Below are 22002 nucleotides of genomic sequence, written 5' to 3'. Positions count from 1 at the left end.
CAGGTCCTGTCTCCCCCCCAGTCCCAGATTCTCCATAGCCCCAGGCCCTGTCCCCTCCCTATCCCAGAGATCCTCCACACCCCCAGGTGACTCAAAGGGGAAAGCGGGACCAAGCCTGGGCCCCTGGAGACGAACAGCGGTGACCTCCCCTCACAGCTGTGCAGGGGCCCTGCCCTTGAGTGGAGCTGGGGGGCATGACTTCCGGGGGCAGGAGAAGCTGGCAGTGGAGTGGGGATATTGAGCGGGTGGATGAACAGCAGCAGAGAGGATCTCACACAGGGAGACTATGGACATACCCAGAGTGACCTGGTTCCCACTGACAATAATATAGCCAAGGCCCAGCTGATAGCCCACTGCACCCGCCTTGCAGCTTGGACAGCTGGGTTCCCCACCCCCGAGTGCACGCAGCAAGCAGCTGTAAAAGACATTTTATTTCCAGCATTCATGCTGAGTCCATACCAGTATTAAAAACAAGACACAAGATGAGCCTCACACACATCACCCCACAGCCCTGGTCGGTGCAGAAAGCATTGCTCCCACAGGGCTCCAGACGCACCCTGCAGCCAAGCCAGGATGGTGGCACCCCTCACTTCCTGTTGGCCTGCGCTGTTCCGATGACGCACTCGTTCACCTGGAAGGGGGAGAGATGGAGTTGAGCGGGAAGCTGCAGCATTGTAACATGGGCAACCCCCTTCCATCTGCCTGAGCCACGCACCAGTCAGTCACTTACTTTGCTGGCAAAGCGCAGGGAGTTCAGGGACTCTGACAAGTTCTCCTCCAGCGGGGAGATGTTCACAAACATCAGCCTGGGGGCATTGGAAAGAGGAGGAACAGAGGTTAGAGGGGCCTGCAGAAGCACTCTTCTGGCACCACCCCCAGCACCTGGTGTCCCTGCACATTCTCTAACTCTTAGACTCCCTCCACTCTCTGTCCATACAGTGTGTCCCATAGCCCTGCCCTCCACCTTGGTGCTATATCCTTCTCCATACATCTTCACCTCATCCCTCCTCCCCACTCCTACTATTCCTACTGCCCCCCCCCATTGTTACTCACATCTTAGAGTTGCCCCCCAGCGAGTTCTGCAGCAGGTAGGTGAGCTTGCTGTTCCTGTAGGGTATGTGGGGCTCCTGCAGAGTGGGAAGACAGGAGTCAGCTCCCCACAGTCCATGAGAAGGGGCCATGTTGGGACCCCTGGGCAGGGAGATTTCATAACATCTATCTCAGACAGCCCCCGGCCTCACTGTGGCTCCCCAATACCAGGCAGAGAAGGGCTGGGGGAGAGGGAGGGGGCAGTGAGGTGCATGCAGGTGGTATGTTACATTGCCTACAGCACTATGACCACTGGCCCTGGGGAAAGAGGGGAAGAGACTGCTGATAATGGGGCATGGGGTGTCCTAGCTGTTACCTTGTTGGAAAGCGCCATGATGACCAGCCCCAGGGTAGAGAGGCTAGTGTTAATGGCTTGGGTCTCCCTCAACCGCTCCCCCTTCGAGAAGGACTTGTCCAGCCGCTCGCTGCCTGCCAGGTCCACCAGGCTTAGCACCGCTGCAGCGAAGGGAGAGGGAACGGATATGAGAAAGGTCTGGGAGAGGGCACCTCACCCAGCTCTCCCACAAATGGCAGGGCAGCCGCACCACAGGTGGTCCTAGCAACCAATGCTCCCCCAGCCCTGCCTTCCAGTTATTCTCTGGCAGCCCCAGCCACCACCTGCCACACTCACAGACACTGTGCAGGTCCCGGCTCCGGTTCCAGCCCTCAATGCGCAGCTGGAAAAGGCTGTGGCTGCGGGAGGAGCGGTCGTTCAGAGCCGTCTTCGCCACGGAGCGGTTGGCCTTGGCCGTTCGCAGTAGCTTCAGCACCTGGGGAATGCAGGGTGTGTTGGTGGGGTCAGTACAGCTCCTAAGCCCACCGGCTCCAGCACACCCACATCTCAGCTCACCTCATCCTCAGAGTCCACAGGCACATAGCGCAGGTTGGGAACATGCAGCTCCTCACTGCTCTGGCTGACCCGCTTGATCTCCAGTTCGGCACCCCGCTCTGGCCGCCCCACCAGCAGGTCCCGCAGCGACTCATTGTAGATCTCCAGAAAGTTGGCCGTGAAACAGTACTGGGATGTGTGTGGGAGACAGAAACAACATCAGAACCATGAGAGTGTGGGAGGAATAGGTATGCTGCCAGAGCCACAGGATTGGGGGCAGGCATGAAGGGCAGAATGGGATGCTCACTCACCTGCCAGCCCTTGGGCTCCAGTTCCCGTGCCCCCTGGAAGACCTGCTGCACGGCCCGAGGAATCATGCCCATAGTCTCGGGGCTCATGTCGTCCGGCCCCTCCATGGTATAGGTCTTACCACTGCCTGTCTGCCCATAGGCAAAGATGCAGACATGGTACCCATCCAGAGCGGACTGCAGGGAGGGAGGAGGAAGTGGTCACTATGGGGGTAACCCCCAGATTCCCAAACACCCAAGTCCTGTGCCCCACTCTGTACCTGCACCAACAGCGCAATCTCTTCAAACACCTCCTCCTGGGAGCAGGCAGGGGAGAACACCCGGTCAAAGCTGAAATCGTATTTCACATCGCCTTTGCGGTCACGTCCAACGTGGGACTGGGGGGAGAGACAGACATGTGGGTCAGACTATAGGACTCATTCCCAGGACCCCAGGCCTGGGCTGGGGGAATTGACAGCCACCTCTGCACCTCTGATGCGAAGTCCCCAGAGTGGGAATGAGGGGCAGTGATTGCAGAGGATTCTTTAAGGCAAGAAGGGGCCATGAGGACCTGCAGAGGAGCCAAGCCAGGCAGGGTGAAGGGGCGGCTCAATGGCAGGGAAGATTCAACACTGGTGAGTGCAAGCCGCTAATGGAACTACTTGGTTGCTCAGCTGAGTTTGAGATTAACAAACCCTTCAGAGAAGGCCCCAGGTTTCTAACATGCTGCCAGGAAATTGGGGGGGCAAGGGATGAGGTTAATCGCCTCTCCATGCAGCATCTGTGGCTGTTACTGGACACACTGTACAGATCTGGCAGCCACACTTCAAAAGGATGATGAAAAACTGGGAAAGGTTCAGAGAAAAGCTACAAGATTTGAAGGCTGGAAAACCTGCCTCAGTAAGAGACTGAAGGAGCTCCCTCTATTCAGCTTATTGAAGAGAAGGCTCAGTGGAGATTTGATCATGGTCTCCACTTACACATATGGACAAATTTGAGAGCAGAAGGCTCTAAGCTACCAGACAGAGGCAGAAGGAGAAACCAGTGGCTGGGAGCTGAAGCCAGACAAATTCAGGCTACAGATAAGATGCAAGTTGTTAATAGGGAAGGAACTGGCCACGGGAAGCACTGCCCCGAGGGCATTGCAGCAGGAACTCTCTGTCACTGGGAATCTCAAGCATGAATGTCTGTGCACCCCCTTCACATGTTCATGCGCACAGATCTCTGGCCTGCTGCTCAGAAAAATGCTAGCCCCTGGAGGTGTGAGAAGGCTGGTCTCAAGGCAGCAGGCCCAGCTGGGCTGTGAGGTGCTAGCAAGGTTTCCGAGGCTCCAAGCACAGGGGCCCTACGTTTAAGCAGCAGCAAGTCAGAAGCAGAGTCAGCCACTCCTTGGCTTGGGGCTGAGGTGGCTGACTTGGAATCCCTGCAGGGGGAATTGCCCAAGACTCGTGCCTGTGTAGTGTGCAAGTTGTAGATTGCACCAGTGTTCCCCAACTTAACCACACTATTGCCATGTCCAAACACTTACTGCACTGAATGGCCTTGAATATCAGCCAATGCACAGCCAGGGTCAATGTATGGCCCATCACAAAGACAGGGCTAGCTGTGCCCCAGTCCCTGGACTCACCTCCTCCACTTTGGAGAGCACCAGGGCCTTGTTGTCCTGCAGGGGGAAGTGCAGGTGCTCCAGTCCCTTCTGCCTCTCCTTCTCCCAGGCTAGCAGGGGGCGCACACGGCAGAACACACGGATGTTACCCTGGGGACAGGAGATGTGTCAGTCCAGAGCGGGGAAGGCTGGCCCCAGATCTCCCCAGCTGTCCCTCCCAATCCCATCTTCTTCTAGCCCTCACCCCCACCCTCCTGCCTGGTGTCCTGCCCTAATTCCCAGCCCCACCCCCTCCACACCCTGCGGTGGGGCAGAATGAGAGCCTCCTGTCACCTTGAGCTCCTGCACCAGGTTGTGCAGCCTCCTCCTCTCCATCTCCAGGTGGTGCAACCGCTCCTCCTGCTGGGTCATGACCTGCAGCTGGGCTGCCACCTGGCCTCTCAACTCCTTGTTCTCACACTCCCTCTGGGCCAGGCCCTCCTCTGCCAGCTTTAGCTTCACCTGGAGCAGGACCAGGAGTTAGGGATTACTGCTAGAGACTTGCTTGGAGTTCTTGGGATACCACAATACACACCCCACCCCAGGCCCCCACCAGGAGAGACAACAGACCATGTCACACGCCATGGGTCAAGCCAGCGCGTGTGACTCCCAGCTGGTAACTGACAGACTTGCTAGACATGGAGTGTAGCTGATAACCTGGTCAAAGCAAAGCTGTTGGGGGAAATGCATGCGACGGTGCAGAAAGCAGTGCTTGTTTGCAGTGCAAGTGAATCAAAGAGGCCCAACATTAGGGCCGGGATTTTAAAAGGGAGTTGGGTGCCTGAATACTGGGGAAAGGTTCCTTTGAAACACCCTGCAAGGACAGCAGTCGTTTTACGGAGATGCAGCACTCTCAGCAAGGCAATAACTAAAGCAGAACAGCCAGACACAGGACTAAGTCCTGAAAGCAAGGTGGGGTTGTGACATTGGCAATAGGGGAATTTCCAGGAGACTGGAGCAGAGCACAATGTTGTCCCAGCAAGTCTATGTAAAGCCTTCATAAGGTTGAGCTGTTGCTATAGGAAACAAAGCTTGTGTCTAGGAGGTGCAGATTGAGCCCATGCATGGAAGCTGCAGCACCTGCTGCGTAAGGCTTGGTTCCTCTCAGTAGAGCATGCAGATGACCCAATGGGTACATAACCTGTCTACTGAACAGGAATCTGACAGGGCACAGCTGGGTTAAGGGTACAGCATGTTATGGGAGATCCTAGTACAGGCACCACAGAACATGCCACTAAAGAGCTGAGCTTTTTTCCGGGCCCCAGCCACATGACCTGGATCGGCCCGGCTCTGGATCCAGTGAGGGAGGTTAACATCACATCTCCCCCCTTCCCAGGATCAAGACACACCTCTCTGGTCTCCAGCAGGGATGACAGGTCCCGCTTGGTCCCCTCTAGCTGCCCGATGGTCCTGCTGTGGCTGGTGACCTGCTCCTCCAGTTGCTGCTTCAGGTCTGACAGCTCCATCACCTCGTGGAGCCTCTGATGTGCCTGCTCCTGGCAAGTGTGCAGCGCGGAGCTTAGTGTGCTACAGAAGTAGGGGCAGGGTGAGATAGGGCAGGAGTCATTCCCCCCCAACCAGAACAACTAGGATCCCTCTCCCTCAGCCCTCTGGCTTCTCACCTGACTTGGCTGCTCAGTTCCCGGTTCTGAACCACCTGCTCCTGCAGCTGCCTCTTGAGCTGCTGATTCTCCCCATCCAGTCTCTGCACCTTGTCCTTGTAGCTGCTCACCTTGGTCCGCATATCACTCAACTGGCCCTTCAGGTCCCAGGCAGCCCGCTTTTTCCCATCATTCCCTGCAGCTAGGGCAGGGGCTGCTGTGGGGAGAAAGGGAGAGGCAGATGAGGCTGGAGCCAGCAGGGCTATCCCTCTCCCCATCCCTGGCTTCAGCCCTTCTTGACACCAAGCCCCTCCTGCTGCCGCCTTACCCATCTTTGGAGCTGCTGCCACAGGCACCGGCCTCCTGACGACATCTGCGGAGGGAAAGGGGAGAGCACGTGTCATGGAACTACAGGCCCGTGCTCTTGAACAGTCCCTGCGAGGACCCCTTCAGTGAGTCAGCCTCCTTAGGGTCTCTCACTCACTAGGGTAGGCCTCTTGGCTTCACTGCCTCCGGACCCAAACCTCAGAGCCTTCAGCATCCCTCCTTCCCGCTGTGAGTGCCCCATAGCGACTCCACCTGAGTTGGACACCCGGGGAAGACTTGCACCCTCAAAGGGAGCACTGCACCTCCAGCTCCCTTGATCTAAGGTGACTCTCAGCCAGCAGTGTAAAAGCAGAAAGGTTTATTAGATGTCTGTAACACAGCGTAGCAAGTCTTTAGTTAACACAGACAATGGAAAGTTACAGCCAGGTGGATCTGGATCCGTCCAGAGCCCTCTAACTCCTCTTTGATCCCAGTCCAGAAGGTTCTTTCCTGCCTCCAGCAGCCCACACTTAACAACCCCACCTGGCTGCTCTCTAGTCCTTTGTCCACCAGCTGGCTTCCTAAGGAGGGTGGGCCATCCATGGTTGTTTGTTGCTAGGTGCCAATAACTGGAGTGGCCATTGTCTTCTGAGACTCTCCATGGGCATGGGTACCCAGCCAGCTAGGCGTTGGTCCCACCTGTATCTCTGGATTGGGGCAAAGAGTAAACAATCTTTCCTCCTCCCCCACCCCCTGACCTAGTTAACTACACACCACATAGGGGAAACTGAGGCACACACAATATTCATCCAAAATATTATGAATAATTCCCACTCCTTCACAGCAAATCATGGGGTCAAGCAGTTGTGAGAGTGGCTGTGAGAGGAAACAGAGAGCTGACTGGAGGGGCAGACTTGGAAACTCTGAGCAAGGAAAATGCCTGCTGTGTGCAAGGAAACAGGACACACTGAACATTTTTGTAAACTAGGGGGTCCACACTTCATAGCTCTTGTATGCTGAGGTCCGGCATGCCCCAGGCGTCCTTGCATCTTTCTGTTCACCCTCCCATCCTCCTCTTTTCAGAACTCCATGCAACTCACAGAGTTATGCGTGCCCCCTTCCCACTATTATCACAAGGGGTTGTGTGCCTCCCATTTTTAGGTGTCATCCCCCCCCATTCTCACCCCCACGGCAGGGGCTGTTTGCCTATTCTCCCTCCATTGCAATGGCTCTGTAGGTGTCCCCAATCCCCTCTTTCCCCATTGCAGAGGCTGTATGCACCCCATGACAAAACAGGAATTTTCTGTAATATTTTTATGATTCTTGTGTGCCTCAGTTTACTTCTGTACTTTACATTGCTAGCCAGCAGTTGCAAAATAATTCAAAAGCTGCTCTTGGGGCAGAGCAGGAGATGGGAGGTGTTGTGTCATGTAACTGGCTGGTGTGGAACAGATGGGTGTTAAAGGACTGGCTGGAACTGACCCATACCAATGGAGGATGAGCCAAAACACTGGGAGCCCCAAGGACAGAACATGGCACTTGGCAAATTGACAATATAGTCCCTGAAACCATTCAGTAGCTGACTCTCTGCTACCACCTGTCAGGCAGCCACAGGGTCTGGTCTATACTCCAGCCTGTAACCGGTCCCTTTGGAGTAACCCTTTAGTGTGCTAGGCCCTAAGGACCCACACACCCTTCTACAGGGACAGGCCATGGCCTCCAAGAATCCAAAACAGGGGACTTGTCAACACTTAAAATGCTGCAGCTGCGCCAGTGTAGTGCTTCAGTGACAGGAGAGGTTCTCCCCTTGCTATAGGTACACCACAGCCTGAGAGGCAGTAGCTATGTGAACAGGAGAATTCTCCCATCAGCCGAGCACTGTCTACATTGGGGGGTTAGGTCAGTTTTACTGCATCGCTTTGGGGGGTGGATTTTTCACACCTTTGAGCAATGTAGTTAGACAACCTAATTTCCTAGTATGGACCAGGTCTGGGCTTCTGTGGCTCACTACACTGAATTCAGCCAAGCCAGACTCCCATGGGAGACTTGTACTATACCCCTTCAGGGTGCAATGCTTTCAGTGAGTATTTCCAGTGACAGCAGGCAGCCTTACCATAATGAGATAATGTATTAGATACCCACCTCCCCCATAATCTGTAAATCCTTACATTAGCCTTTTTACTAAGGCAGAGTTCAACCTGGCTACTGCCAGGCCAGGGATCCCTAGATCCAGGCTCTCATCAAAGCCAACTTGGCTGTCCCTAGCCACAGGTGAGGGCTGCACAGTTTCTTCCAACAGCCAACTCTTATCCCCAAGAGATCGACCCATGAGGAGATCACATATTCCGCCTGCTGGAGATTCCGGTGGATAAGTGTCAATTGTTCAGTTCTTGGGGCTCCTGTTGTCTTGGCGCATCCACCATTGATATGGATCGGGTTTAACCAGTCCTTTAAGGACCCATTCATTCCACCCCAGATAATCATGTGGCAACACCTCACGTCTCCTTCTTTTCCACAAGAGCATCTTTCTAATCCTTTTGCACCCACCGAATAGCAATGCAAAATACAGTAGGAAACCAAGGCATACAGAGGAATCAAAAATATCACAAAAAATGCCCACTTCATTGTCAAACCCCTCCATTATTTGTCTTCTGTCCATCTGGGAGATACTCAGGGTGTAAGTTATTGGGAGCAGGAACAGAGATGAGATGGAGTAGCACTAGGCAGGAAGGGGTTCATGGGTGCTCACTGTGACGCTGTATAGAATCTGGGGGACACTTTAGGATACTATGAATGCAATTTTACACTATTGGTAATGAGTTATGGCAGATATACCATGTAAGATATCTGCAAAAGTATGATTTGCCAGATATGATAATCTTGTTTATATATTTGGATCACCTTTTGTATTATGAGTTATAGATATGTATGCATGTCTGTATTTTAAACTTGGGCTATGCTTCTGGGTGACACCCCCCAGACAGTTTGGAATCAGCATGATGGCCCATTAAGGACCATCTGCTATACAACTGACCCATTGAGAGAAGACAGAGGATACACCTTCTGACTCAGCAAGGCATGCCCATGGACAGAAAAGGCTTCCAAGCCATGTGTTGGGCAGCTTGTGTTTGAAACATTGGAAGCACAGGCCGCATGACAAAATACTATAAAAGACAGCTGCATCTTCTCCATTTTGTCTTCAATCCTGCTTTTTACCTCTGGAAGAACTTTACTACAAACTGAAGCTCCGAATAAAGGACTGAATGACGCATCCAAGCTGTGGATGTATTCCAGAGGGACTTTCAAGCCAGCAAACTCACCAATACTGCTAGGAACCTGATATATGAACTTTAAAGTATTTGTACCTATGTGACTACTTTACCATCTCTCTTCTTGTTCTGTTTATTATAAAGGACTGGCTGACAGCGCAGTATTTTGGGTAAGATCCAATCCCATACTGACCTGGTGACGTGGCTGACCCTTCAGGGTCAGAAGAACATTTTGTATATGTGAGCATATAACTTCTCACTGTACTGGACCTAGATGCTGATTGGGAGCCAGAGAACTGGAATGCAATAAGGAAATCACACAGCCCCCCTTTTATTGTTTTGTTTTTTGCTTCTTGATAGCCGAGGGAGCAGCAGCACAGTTTGTGACTGCTTGGGGAGTTTAACTTCAGTGTTACCCACCAGTCTTGGGAGCATCTGCTCTCCCCTTTGCCACCTGCCCTGACCTTGGCATTTCCAGTGAGGGCTGCACCAGGCACCATGGGTCACACCCACAACCAGCAGTTTGATCTGTAGGCAATTCCAGAGGTGCTAAAGGATGTGGCTATGCCAAAACAATGGCAGGGACTCCATAGGCCTTACACCCTACATCCCCCCCCCCGCTTTCAGTTTTCTGGTTTCCCCCAAAGTCACTAGGGTTCTGACCACTGTTGCCTTGATCTGTTCCAAAATTTGGGGGAAATGTTCAATTGTGGCATTCAGGAGTATTGGGTTTGACAGAGAAACGCAGCTGAGCTGAGTATAAGGCTCATAGCTCCCCATGGAGAGGGCCCTAAGGGAGACTAGGCCTGGGGCTTCCAGTTGGCAGAGGGTGCTCAGCTCTCTAGCAAGTATCACCCACCAACAGTCTTCCCAGTACTGGGTCCCACAGAGCTCTGGATCACAGTGCTGGGTTTGGCAAGTGGCACCAGGTCACAAGGAGTCTCCCCTCAGAGTGAAAGCCCCAGTCCCACAAATACCTGCAACTGAGGCTGCTGGGATGGTCAGTCCTGGTCGGAGCGAAGCCCGGCGGCCTGTGGTGGACATGAAGCATCATCATTAGCAGTGAAACATCTGACCCCTTGTGTCAGCTCCCTGTTCTCATGAACACAAAGGTCCCTGCATCCTGCAAGCAAATATACCCACCAGTCCTAGCACACACCCTTCCCAAGAGCTCACCTGCTCTTTGAGTCTTAGGTATTGCAGCTGCTGTCGAAGGCTTGGAACAAGTGGCAGCGATGGAGGCTGCCACCCTCCTGGTTGGTACGGGAAGCCTTCGGGCACGTTTCTAGTGGGACGGGAAGAGAGGAGACAGTTATTGGGAGCAGAGCCCTGGAGAACAAGAAAATGAAGTGGGTCAAGAAACCACCTTTCACATCTGCCTGTCGCATCTCACCTGTTCGGTTGGAGGCTGATTCTCATCACTAGGCCCTCGCTTGGCCCTCAAGCCAGGCACAGGCAGCTGGGAAAGGGCCTTCCCTGCAAGTGGCACCTGCCATCCATCAGCATTCCCCTTCTGCTCCATGTGGGGACCTCTGGGAAGGAGTAAGGGGGCTTGATCAGTCACATGTTATACAGACACCCCGATGCCTGTGTGTGTGCCCAGAGCAGGGTGAGCGCCCCCCATACACACCCCGTCACACCCCAGCCCCTGCCATGGTGAGACCCTCTGGAGGGGCAGGATCTGGTTGGTACCCATGAGTGGAGGGCTCACCTGAGACCAAGCAAAATCCTTCCACACAGGGAGGCGGAAGCCAATGGGAGCAGATTCAGCGCCTGTGCCCAAGTCACACTCCCCACTGCAGCACTCCCCCCGGTCTGGGCGGAGCGGCTGGGGTCCTGGGCTCTGAAGTGAACCCGTGGGGAGAAGGGGAGACAGGCAGGTGAATGGTAGGGGTGGGGGGGAGGGGAAACAGGAACTTCCCCAACCCCACCCATCTGCACCCCATGGCCCTCCCTCCGCCCTCCCAGCCCAACCCCAAACACCTGCACCCCATGGCGCTGCCTCCACCCCCCCAGCCCAACCCCAAACACCTGCATCCCATGGCCCTGCCTCCACCCCCCCAAACACCTGCACCCCATGGCGCTGCCTCCGCCCCCCCCCAGCCCAACCCCAAACACCTGCACCCCATGGCGCTGCCTCCGCCCCCCCCAGCCCAACCCCAAACATCTGCACCCCATGGCGCTGCCTCCACCCCCCCAGCCCAACCCCAAACACCTGCACCCCATGGCGCTACCTCCGCCCCCCCACGCGGTGCTTCAGGAACCTGACCGCCCCAGGGCCTCTCTCCTCCCCCCCCGGGAGTCCAGCCCGCGCGCCGCCCCACCGGGAAGCGGGGGGAGGGGGACAGTCCGGGTCCCGCGCGCCTCTCACCAGCTATCGCCTTGGCTGCGCCTCCTCCGACTCCTTGCGACGTTCGAATTCAAACCGCCCGCACTGAGCCGCCGCCCGTTGGCTGCCGCGCATCTCGCGCTCAGCCAATTGGCTGGTCGCTTCCTTACGGCCCCGTTCTCTTCGAGATGCAACCAATCCACTGTTTTCACCTTCTCGATTGGACGGCTCCTCCCGAGCCCCGACCAATCGGCGGCCTCCTCTTACCAACAACCCACACGTGACCCAGTGGAGCTGCCGCTGTGGCCGCGCGCTGCAAGGACGGAGGCTAGTAGAAGGCACACGCCAACCGGCCAACGGCAGTCTGGGGGCGGGGCTAGGGGAGGGGCAGGAGTAGGGCTTAGGGGAGAGAAGGGGAGGGGCAGGAGTCTGGGTGACAGGGGCAGTGGGGGAGGGGCAGAAGTAGGGCTGATGGGATGACGGAAGAGTAGGGGTGGCAGGGGAAGTGGGGGAGGGGCAGAAGTAGGGTTGATGGGGAGAAGGGCAGGAGTCCGGGTGACAGGGGCAGTTGAGGGGAGGGGCAGGAGTCCGGGTGACAGGGGCAGTTGAGGGGAGGGGCAGGAGTCTGGGTGACAGGGGCAGTTGAGGGGAGGGGCAGGAGTCCGGGTGACAGGGGCAGTGGGGGAGGGGCAGAAGTAGGGCTGATGGGGTGGGGGAAGAGTAGGGGTGGCAGGGGAAGTGGGGGAGGGGCAGGAGTCTGGGTGACAGGGGCAGTTGAGGGGAGGGGCAGGAGTCCGGGTGACAGGGGCAGTTGAGGGGAGGGGCAGGAGTCTGGGTGACAGGGGCAGTGGGGGAGGGGCAGAAGTAGGGCTGATGGGGTGAGGGAAGAGTAGGGGTGGCAGGAGGGGTAGTGGGGGAGGGGCAGAAGTAGGGCTGATGGGGTGAGGGAAGAGTAGGGGTGGCAGGAGAAGTGGGGGAGGGGCAGGAGTAGGGCTTATGGGGAGAAGGCAGGAGTCTGGATGACAGGCAGTTGAGGGGAGGGGCAGGAGTAAGGCTGATGGGGAAGGGAGAGGGGCAGAAGTAGGGATGGCAGGGGCAGTGGGGGAGGGGCAGGAGTCTGGGTGACAGTTGAGGGGAGGGGCAGGAGTCTGGGTGACAGGGGCAGTGGGGGAGGGGCAGGAGTCTGGGTGACAGGGGTAGTGGGGGAGGGGCAGAAGTAGGGCTGATGGGGTGAGGGAAGAGTAGGGGTGGCAGGGGAAGTGGGGGAGGGGCAGGAGTAGGGCTGATGGGGAGTAGGGCAGGAGTCTGGGTGACAGGCAGTTGAGGGGAGGGGCAGGAGTAAGGCTGATGGGGAAGGGAGAGGGGCAGGAGTAGGGATGGCAGGGGCAGTGGGGAAGGGGCAGGAGTTGGGGTGACAGGGTGGGTGGGAGAAGGGGAGAGGCAGGAATAGGGGTGACAGGGGTGGGGCAGGAGTAGGGGTGATGGGCAGTGGGGGAGGGACAGGAGAAGGGCTGACAGGGCGGAGGGAGGGCAGGAGTAGGGGTGAAAGGGGCAATGGGGGAGGGATAAGAGTAGTGATGACAGGGTGGGGGGAGAAGGGGAGGGGTGAAAGAGGTAGTTGAAGGGAGGGGAGGGGCAGGAGTAAGGCTGACAGGGTGGGGGGAGAGGCAGGAGCAAGGGGCATTGGAGAGTAATGTGGAGGGGGCAGAAGGGGAGAAGTAGAGGGTGGGGCAGGGGCTGGGGGCAGGAATGACAGAGGAGAGGGTGGATCCTGGAGAAGGGAAAGAGGCAGCTGGAGGGCAGTTAACAGCAGGGCAGGGCAGAGGGTTGCTGAAGGGGATGACAGGGCAGGGAAGAGGATGCACAAAGTTATGGAGGGGGGCAGAATGGGATCATTGGAGGGGGCAGTGGGGAGGGAAGGAGACAGGAGTGACCCCCAGGGCTGGTTGCAGAAGGAGACATGGGGCCTTTCCCCTCTATGGGGCGTCATTTCCGCTCTGGCCCAGGGTGGGGACTGGCTGGCTCAGGGCGCTGGGAAAGGAGTCCAGGCCTGGCTCCTGTAGGTGAAGCTGGACGTGATCCCACCCTGGCTGGCGCAGGGAATTGGATCGTAAGAGGTGGAAGATCCCCCGCCCCCCCTAGCTGTCTAGTGCTGTGCTCCACTGTCAGTGCAGATCCGGGGGAGGGGGGGTCCTGAGGGGGGTGCCGAGGGCCTGCTCTGCAGGCAGCGCCAGGAGGGGGGCGTTAGGGGGGTCCCCTCCCCAGCGTCTCTCCGCATCCCCCCTCGTTCCTCCCCTGCTCTGGCGGCTGCTGCTGCTGCGTCACTGGGCTCAGCTCTAGGATGGAGCCGCAGAGGGGCCTGCTCTTTAGCCCCTGAGGGCCGGGGCAGCCTCCTCAGCCCTGAGAAGCCCCCCCCTCCCCAGACTGGGGAGGGGAGAGAGCCGGCCCCCACCCTCACAGGAGACTCGGAGACCTGGTAAGGGCAGGAGAGGCTGAGGGAGGGAGCACCCCCTCCCCCACGCAGGGGAGAGAGATGGGCTGCCAGCTACAGAGAGCCCCTCCATCCTCCCAAAAGGAGACACCCCCAAATCAGACTTCCTTCTTGCCACATCTGAGAGCTCCCACAACTGAGATGCCCTCAGTCTGAGCGAAACCATATCCCAAACCCACCCCAGAGGGCCCTCCTGAATCTGAGGCACCTCAGATCCAGACTCACCTCAGAGAAAGCCCCCTAATCTGAGACACTCCAGAGAGGGGCCCCGAATCCAGGACACTCTCAGATCCCAGGGGCCCCTGAATCAGAGACTGCCCCAGAACCATCCCTGAGAGGGCCCCAGATCCTCCCCAAATCTAAGCCCCCCACTGAGACCCCCCAAATCCAAGATATTTTTACCTCCCAGAGAGGGTCTCTTGAATCCAAGACACCCCAAGGTCACAGAATCCCCCCAGAGAGCCCCCCAAATCTGGAACACCCCAAATTTCAGATCCTCCTGAGAGACCCCTCCCAAATCCAAGACCCCCAAGACAAGTGCCCCCTGAACCTGGGACACCCCCCAGACTCCCCAAAGATGCCCCCCAAATTGAAGATACCCCCAGATCCCAGACATCCCCGGAGAGTCCCTCCTGAATCTGGGACACTCCCAGATTCTAGATCGCCCAGAGAGGGTACCCCACCTCCAAGACATTCCTGGATCCCAGACACTTCGGTGTGGACCCCCTGAATTTCAGACCCACAAGACTGGGCTCCTCAGATCTGAGAAACTGTCAGATCCCAGAGCAGGTCCCCTGAATCTGACACATCCCCAGATCCTCCCAGAGAGGACAAACCAGGATCCCAGACACCGTAGTGTTCGGTCCACCAGATCTGAGATACCACAGAGAGGGGCCCCTGAATTTGGGACACCCCAGATCAGGCCCCTTAGGTCTGAGACAACCCTAGAGAATCCCTCCCTAGTTCTGATCTCCTCCAAGAAATGACCCCTGGTTCTGAGACATTCCTCACTCTGGAAGACCCCCTAATAAATGGTACCCCAAATCCAAGGCTAGCTCCCCAGATCTATGACCCTCCTCTCACTCAGAATATGCCCCCTTGCTATGTAAAGGAACCCCACAGGAGTGGATGCAGTTGCTGGGAATGAAGAATCCTGGGTTCTGTCCTGAGCTCTGGCAGGTGACTGACCCTCTCCCCTCACATGGCAGATTGGTCACAATGTGATGGCGAGCGAGCTACCTGCTCAGACTTCCCGGGTGACACGCACGAGCTCCCGCCTGACCTCCGGCCCCTGGAAACGCCCAGCTGCCCCGGTCCCTTCTGCGGCTCCCAGCCGGCCCCGCTTCTGGGAGGGGCAGGATGTGCTGGCCCGCTGGACCGATGGCCTGCTCTATCTGGGGTACCATCAAGAAGGTGAGTGAAGCCCACACACACACACTAGGGCCGCCTCCTCTGACTGTCCCTGCACTCACTCACCCCTCTCTCCTCTGGCAGGTGGATGCTTCACGGCAGGTTTGCCTGGTGCAGTTGAGGACAATTCCCAGTTCCTGGTGCTCTGGAAGGACATTAACCCTGGTGAGCACTGGAGTCCTGATGTAGTCTCGCTCTCAGCCCACAGCCCCAGCTCTGCCACCATGCCCCTCACTCCAAGCCCACAGTCCCATGGCTCTCACCCCCCGCAGCTCTGCCAGTGCCCCATAGTCTTGACCCACAGCCCTCTCAGGTCTGCTGATGCCTCTTATTCCCAACCCACTGCTCCTCCCCTTACTACCCCAGCCCTGGGCTCCCTCCACACACAGCTCTACCGGTACTCCTCAATCCTGATTCACAGCCTCCTTCTGTCCTAGGCCTGGGCTTCCCACCCACAGCTTTGCCAGTGCCCCTCACTCACAGCCCTCAGACCCTGCTATCCCAGACCTATGCTTTCTCCATATGCACAGCTCTGCTGGTGCCCCTCAGTCCTGACTTGCAGCCCCCTGCTATCCCAACCTTGGGCTGCCCCCAGCAAGGTATTAATTGGGCAGGTTCCATTCTCTCCCACAGCCGCCGTGCCCGGTGAGGAGCAGATCTGCTGCGTATGTTACTCGGAGTCCGTGAGCCCAGAGAACCAGTTGGTGCGGTGTGAGAAATGTGGGCACAGTAAGTGGTGCTCCCCTCCTCTGCCATCCTCTGGCCATCTTGGGACCCCCCTTTCTCCTCTCTCACCAGCTGTCTCCCCTTGCAGCCTACCACCAGGAGTGCCACCTGCCCAGAGTGCTGGATGCGAGCAGCCGATGGGGCTGGGGTACTTGGTGCATGGATGTGCCGGCAGTGTGTCTTCGCTGTGGCCACCAAGGTGAGCACGGGGCTGGCAGGTGTGGGAGGCCAGACATCATCCCCTTGTGTCCCCAGTGATGCCTTTGATAAAAAGGGGGTGGGTGTCCTGATTCCTATTGTCCCCCACATAGCAAGTGTCCCCCCCCAGCTCCCGCTCCCCCCAGCAGGTTAGCCTCTCTCATTCCCATCCCCTCATGAGTCCCCTTCCCCCCAGCAGGTGCATCCCTCTGATTCAAGGCCCCCCACCCTCCCAATTCCTGTCCTTCTGTGGATGGATCTGTTTGATTTGTGTCCAGCCTGTCTCACACGCCCTCTCTCTGTTCTCTCATTTGCAGAGGGGTGGTGCGCTCAAGAAAGGCCCCTATGCCAAGGCCATGTTGAGCATGAAGCTGGTGCTGCCCTATCAGTTCAAGGCTCTGGAGTGGGATCCTGCACACCTGACCAATCGGCAGCAGTGTTACTGCTACTGTGGAGGCCCTGGAGAGTAAGTTCCCCTTCTGGTCTTGCAGATTCCTGAGGTCAGCACTTGCCCTTGCATCTGCTTCTTTGTGACAAAGAGCAGGAATCAGGAATGTTCCTGTTCCTGCCAAAGTGGGCGTTTTGAGCAGCAGCATTTCAGATCTAGATTGCAACTAGGCCCCTCAATTTGGATCCTGATAGAGCAGGTAACACCTACCCACTGCTTCTGCCCCAAAGGGATTTCTAACTTCAGAGATAAATTAGCAGGAGTTCTATCTAGGTCCAGCAAGACCATTTGGATTTGGATTTCTAGAGCTAGCTTTGGACTGGGAGGAGGTTCTGGAATTGGAAGAGGTTTCTAGAGCAGGCTTCACACAGGGAGGTCAATTTCGAGAGCAGGTGTTGGAGCCAGAGATTTCTAGAGCTAGCTCAGAACAAGGAGCATGGTTTCTAGAAGTGGTCTTGTGGTTGAATGAGGTCTCCACAGCAAAGTCCATGGTGGGGAGTGGGGGTTAAATATGTGAGGAACTTTTTTCTATGACCAGTTCTGGTTTGGGAGGATGGTACTGAAGTGAGCTCTGAACTAGTGGGTTTCTAGATTGGGTTCTGAAGTTAGATACAGTTTCTAGAAAAGAGTCTGGAGTGCTTTCTGGAATTGGATTTTTCTGGCATGGGAGTAGCACAGTGTTTATAAAGTCAGGTCAGGTTTTCACAGGTCCCTGAAGCAGCTTGTGTTGGGGTAGGCTCTTTTCTCCAGCCAGGCTGGATGGTCCTTGTAAAACAAATTCCCCAAACAGCTTCCAGCATGAGATTTTTCCAGTACAAGTTCCAGATTGAGTGCTGTAGACTGGGATGAAGTTTCTGCAGTGAGTTGTGTGGTGGAGGGGGAGGTTTCTACAGCAGCTTGCACCAAGGGAGAGAGATTTTTCTAGGCTGGATGAGATGGGGTTTCTGGACTAGAAGGTAGGTTTCTGGCAGGGTTTTGGAGCTGTTCTCCGGCTCCACTCCAGCTCCAGGCAAAAACCTGCAGCTCCGCTGCTCCGGAGCTGCTCCAGCTCTGGGCTCTGCTCCAAGCCCTGGTTTCTGGAGCTGCTCATGGGGTGGAGAGGAGTGCATTTCTAGAGCTGGGTGGTGCCTGGAGTGGGTCAGCAAATGCCCCAGGTGAACTCCTTTCTCTCTCCAGTTGGGAGGGTGCTGGGGCCCCTGGCAGGCTGCCCCTCAGTCATGTGCTCACTCAGCCTCCCTCTCTCCCCCAGGTGGAACCTGAAGATGTTGCAGTGCTGCAGCTGTGCCCAGTGGTTCCATGAGGCATGTACCCAGTGTCTGAGCAAGCCACTGCTTTATGGAGACAGGTGAGGGGGCATGGAGGGACTGGGGAGGGAAGTGAGATCCACCCCACTACCTGTGGATATAGGTGAGGGGACAAGAGGGAGATTCAGGGGTGGGGAGGCAAGATCCTCTCACTCCCCTACACAGACAGGTGCGGGCACATGCGGGAGAGGTCCCTGAGATCCAGGATTAATTCTCCCTCACACACCTCGGGTCTCTTCCAGATTTTATGTCTTCGAGTGCTGTGTCTGCACTGGGGGCCCTGAGAGCGTACGGAGACTTCCCCTGAGATGGTGAGTCTGGTTCCCCCCCTCCACATCTCCAGTACATGTCCCCACCATGCCAGCACTGACCCTTCCCCCTCTCCCCACAGGGTGGACGTGGCCCATCTCATTCTCTATCACCTTAGCATCTGCTGCAAAAAGAAATACTTTGACTTTGAGCGGGAGATTCTGCCGTTTGCCAGCGAGAACTGGGACAACCTGCTGCTAGGAGAGGTGGGCTGGGTGTGGGAAGGGGGCTGCAGGGAGAGTGGACTATGAGGGGTGGGGGGAGAGGAAACAGGGCTAGAAGGAGCAGGGGGAAGTGGTGGGGAATGGGGCTGCAGGAATGGGGAGCAGGGGGAAGGGGACGGGGACAGGGCTGGGGTAGAGAGATGAGCAAGGAGTGGGAGAGAAGGGAGAGAGAGGAAGGTTGGGGACCTGGGTGAGAGGTACCCAGGAGAGGGTGGAATGGGGTGGGAGGGACTCCAAGGGTTGGCTGGGAGCTGGCTGGGTGGATATGCTGTGGGAGAAGTGGAGAAGTCAGGAGGCAATGGAGGGTCTCTGGACCATGGCCCTCACTGATCCCTCATCCATTCTCATTTGGTCCTTGCAGCTCTCGGATACACCAAGAGGGATCGGTACAGCCAATTGCTGAGTGCCCTGAGCAGCCACAAAGACAGGTGGGAGGAGCTTTTGTAACACTCTGCTCTGCCTATGTAGCCCCTGCTTCCACACGCCTGCCATGCTCCGCCACTGCCTCTCGCTCACCTGGAACTACATTGGCCCTCACACGTGCTGCCACGTCCTCGCACCCACGCTGAATCACACTCTGCCATGCCCTGGCATCCACCTGGACCCACGGCAGCCCTTGCATGTGCTGCCACTCCCTTGCACCCTCACTGAATTGCACTGCCCCCCTCACACACACAATGGCCCTCACATGCTCCACCATGTCCTCGCACCCACTCCCAGTTGCACCAGCTCTTGCATGCCCCTCCGCACACTTCCACCCACCTGGAACCACGCTAGCTGATGCACACTCTGCCACGCCCTCGCACCCACCTGAAACTGCACCTGTCTTCACGGGCTCTCACACCCGCTCAGTCATGCAGGCTCTTGGACACCCCTGCATTGCCGCTACTGATGCTTTTGCCTGGGAGCTGTTTGCCCTGCAGATCTGAGTCTGGTCTCTCTTCTTCTCCAGGTTTATTTCAGGGAAGGAGATCAAGAAGCGGAAGGGTCTCTTTGGGCTCCACATACGAGTGCCACCTCCTGCACCTCAGTGCCCTGGGGGCCATGGTGGCTCCACGGCTCAGCAACCCCAGGGGCAGCCCCCACTTACTGACAGCAGGTGAGCAGCCTCAGCTGTCCCAACTCCTCCTGCCCCACACATTCAGCCACCATCCAGGGCTCCAGCAAGGGGTTAGGGTGAAAAGGGCAGCATAGGGTGGAGATACAGGGGAGAGGGCATGGTGGGTGGGAGTGCAGGGACACCACTGAGGTGATGTGATGGGGGACTGAGGGAGAGGACTTTGGGAGCTCCCTCCCTGCATTCCCCCTGGGAAGTTCTGTGGGGACCAGGTTAGGTCCGCAGCAGCAGATACAGTATTGTCAGGAGGGGGCACAGGGCCTGGGCAGGTCTTTCTACCTTGCCTCCCGTTCCTATCAGGGGTCACTGACCCAGCCCCCTTGGGCTCCCAGTGGAGCAGGCGCGGCCCCCTGCGTGCTGTGCAGATAAGGAGGGTCTCTTACAGCTTCCTTTCAGGGCAGGGCAGCAGTGGGGCAGGGCGCCGGAGGCCACGGAGGCGCAAGGTCCCCCCGGAACCCACAGACATCATGGAGCTGAGGAGCAGCAGGGAGAAGTGGCAGCTGGACAGAGCCCTCACCCAGGTATGCCACAGCCTCCCGCATTGCCCCAGGAGCCCCCCCTGCCCTGTGCTTTGGGGACCCTCCCAGGGCACCCCACTGATTGTCCATCCTTGCAGGAGGTGGTGGAGACCCCCGTCAGTGCTAGCCAGACATACTGTGGCTACAGCGGCACCTCCAGCACCTACAACTTCCGCCGCACTGACGCCCGCTGCCTGGAGAGGTGAGGAGGGACCGGCAGGGTGGGGGTGCCGCCTTGCCCAGCCCTCCATTCACCCCATTTCTCATTCTTTCTTGCCCACAGTGCTCCCATCAGGATGTTTGCCTCCTTCCACCCATCCGCCAACACTGCCCGGACCCTGAGGTGAGGGGAGGCAGGGACAGGGGCAGGTCCCAGGGCATTACCTTCTCCGGATCCTGTGATGCAGTGGGACAAGTATGCTTTCGGTAGAGCAGCCCCTCTCTCCTAGAGGCAGCTCAGAGGCCAGTTTCTAGGGCAGGCCCCAAGGGATGGTATCTACTCTAAAGCAAGGAATGGGACATTCTAGAACGAGGGCTGTTTTCTCTACGGCAGACTGGGTTGTTAAGTGGTTCTAGAGCAGGCTGAGGGCAGAGAGGGACCATTCTAGAATTGATTCTGGCTGGGAGGGAAAGGAGTTCTAAAACTGGTTCGGGCCAGGATGGGGGAAGCTCCACCCCAACGTTAGGGCTTTGCAGGTACTTTCTGGAGCAGGCCCTGGGCTGGGACTGGGGGGGGAGGAGCATTTCATGGTGCAGGCTCCCCTGATCCACCTTGTTTTATAACAGGAGCACCACTGCCAGCCCGGACCCCCGCGAAGCACCTGCACCAGAGAGCGAGAGCCCTGAGCATCCCCCTACCCACACTCCACTGCCCCACGCAAACTACCCAGCCCCCAGCACCAAGCACCAGCCTGAGACCCTGGCCTCCCCTTCCTCCTCCAGCGCTCTGTGCCCGGGCCCTGCCCCCACCAGCAGCAGCTACTTTGGAGCCATGGGGCGCCTGGCTCGTGGGGAGGCTGTCCGCATCCTGGCCCGCAGGGTCACCCTCGATGGCACTGTCCAATACCTGGTGGAATGGGGTGGAGGGGGCATGTTCTGAGGGGGAGGGAAGTGCCAGAGATACACCCCCTCTATTGGGGCTGCAGAGAGTTGTCAGCCTTTCTTCTCTCCCCCCCCCCCCCCCGCACACATACACACTGAGCAAGTGCAACTCCCAGGACAGAGTGCAGTGTCAGGGATTTGTCCCTCTCTGACAGCAGTGGGGATTGTACTGGGGGAGGGGGGGCTCTCACCCTCAGCTTGGATATAAGGCAGGAATTGCCTAGTCCTGCTCAAAGAAGGGCCCTAGGGTGGATGGTGGGGGCATTCCCCACTCCCACCGGGCAAATGCTTCATTGTATTCAAAGGGTTTATTTTCTTGTTGCATTTTTATTATTCTGTAAAAATTCTATTTAATGAAGTGCAATGGGGGGGAGGACAGAGCTTGGGGCACCCTGCCACAATGGGGCTGTCCAAGGCAGAATGGGGGCACAGGAATGGGAGGTGGCAGCTCCCCAAGGCCTGGGAGGAGAGGGGTGCCCCCCAGCACAGTCATCCATCCTGCTTGTAACCTGCTGTACAGACGGCATATGTTCCCCTCCCCCCAGGCCAGCTGTGCCCTCTCCCCCATCCCTGTGTGCTGATGCTGTGGTCACCATCGCCATTCTGACTGTACAAACTGACACCTGCAATAAAAAGCTTGCTGCAGACTCAGTCTGGTCATTAGAGGGAGGGCACCACCGGCTGCTGTGGCGCAGGAAGGGCTAAAACCCAGGAGGCCAGCCTCCACCCCCACACCTCCATGCCCCCCCCCCCCCCCCCCCCGAGCCAGAAAGGAACCCAGGAGTCCTGGCTCGCAGGCGC

General features: G+C 57.3%; 2 protein-coding genes across 5 annotated transcripts; one reads left to right on the top strand and one right to left on the bottom strand.

The window, feature by feature from the left end:
• Positions 1-416: 416 nt before the first annotated feature.
• On the bottom strand, positions 417-11538 carry KIFC1 (kinesin family member C1). 4 transcript variants are annotated; one of them, XM_065563964.1, is made up of 18 exons: positions 11398-11498; positions 10738-10869; positions 10420-10558; positions 10203-10311; positions 10004-10057; positions 5780-5824; positions 5473-5668; positions 5200-5377; positions 4145-4312; positions 3833-3961; positions 2487-2603; positions 2230-2403; positions 1940-2107; positions 1721-1859; positions 1406-1545; positions 1054-1127; positions 731-806; positions 417-631 (listed from the first exon to the last, which is right to left on the bottom strand). In XM_065563964.1, the coding sequence occupies exons 3-18, from the start codon at positions 10546-10548 to the stop codon at positions 587-589; spliced, it is 1941 nt and encodes a 646-aa protein (XP_065420036.1). In that variant the 5' UTR covers positions 10549-10558; positions 10738-10869; positions 11398-11498; the 3' UTR covers positions 417-586. The 4 variants fall into 4 exon arrangements, with proteins under 4 accessions (XP_065420036.1, XP_023969175.1, XP_023969176.1 ...); XM_024113407.3 differs by lacking the exon at positions 11398-11498 and adding an exon at positions 11291-11392; XM_024113408.3 differs by lacking the exon at positions 11398-11498 and adding an exon at positions 11351-11367.
• Positions 11539-11616: 78 nt separating this feature from the next.
• PHF1 (PHD finger protein 1) lies at positions 11617-21846 on the top strand. The gene is given in 19 exon segments (XM_024113409.3): positions 11617-11682; positions 15055-15243; positions 15245-15259; positions 15341-15371; positions 15374-15421; positions 15890-15985; positions 16071-16111; positions 16113-16181; positions 16498-16646; positions 17878-17973; positions 18175-18243; positions 18324-18447; positions 18827-18845; positions 18848-18893; positions 19418-19564; positions 19968-20103; positions 20199-20302; positions 20384-20443; positions 20887-21846. Coding segments are annotated over 18 exon segments (1737 nt in total). The 5' UTR covers positions 11617-11682; positions 15055-15069; the 3' UTR covers positions 21200-21846.
• The last annotated feature ends 156 nt before the right edge of the window (positions 21847-22002 follow it).

Source organism: Chrysemys picta, chromosome 12 (genome assembly GCF_011386835.1).
Source record: "Chrysemys picta bellii isolate R12L10 chromosome 12, ASM1138683v2, whole genome shotgun sequence".
In the NCBI taxonomy this organism is placed as follows: Eukaryota; Metazoa; Chordata; order Testudines; family Emydidae; genus Chrysemys; species Chrysemys picta.
This window is presented reverse-complemented; position numbering and strand designations above follow the sequence as displayed.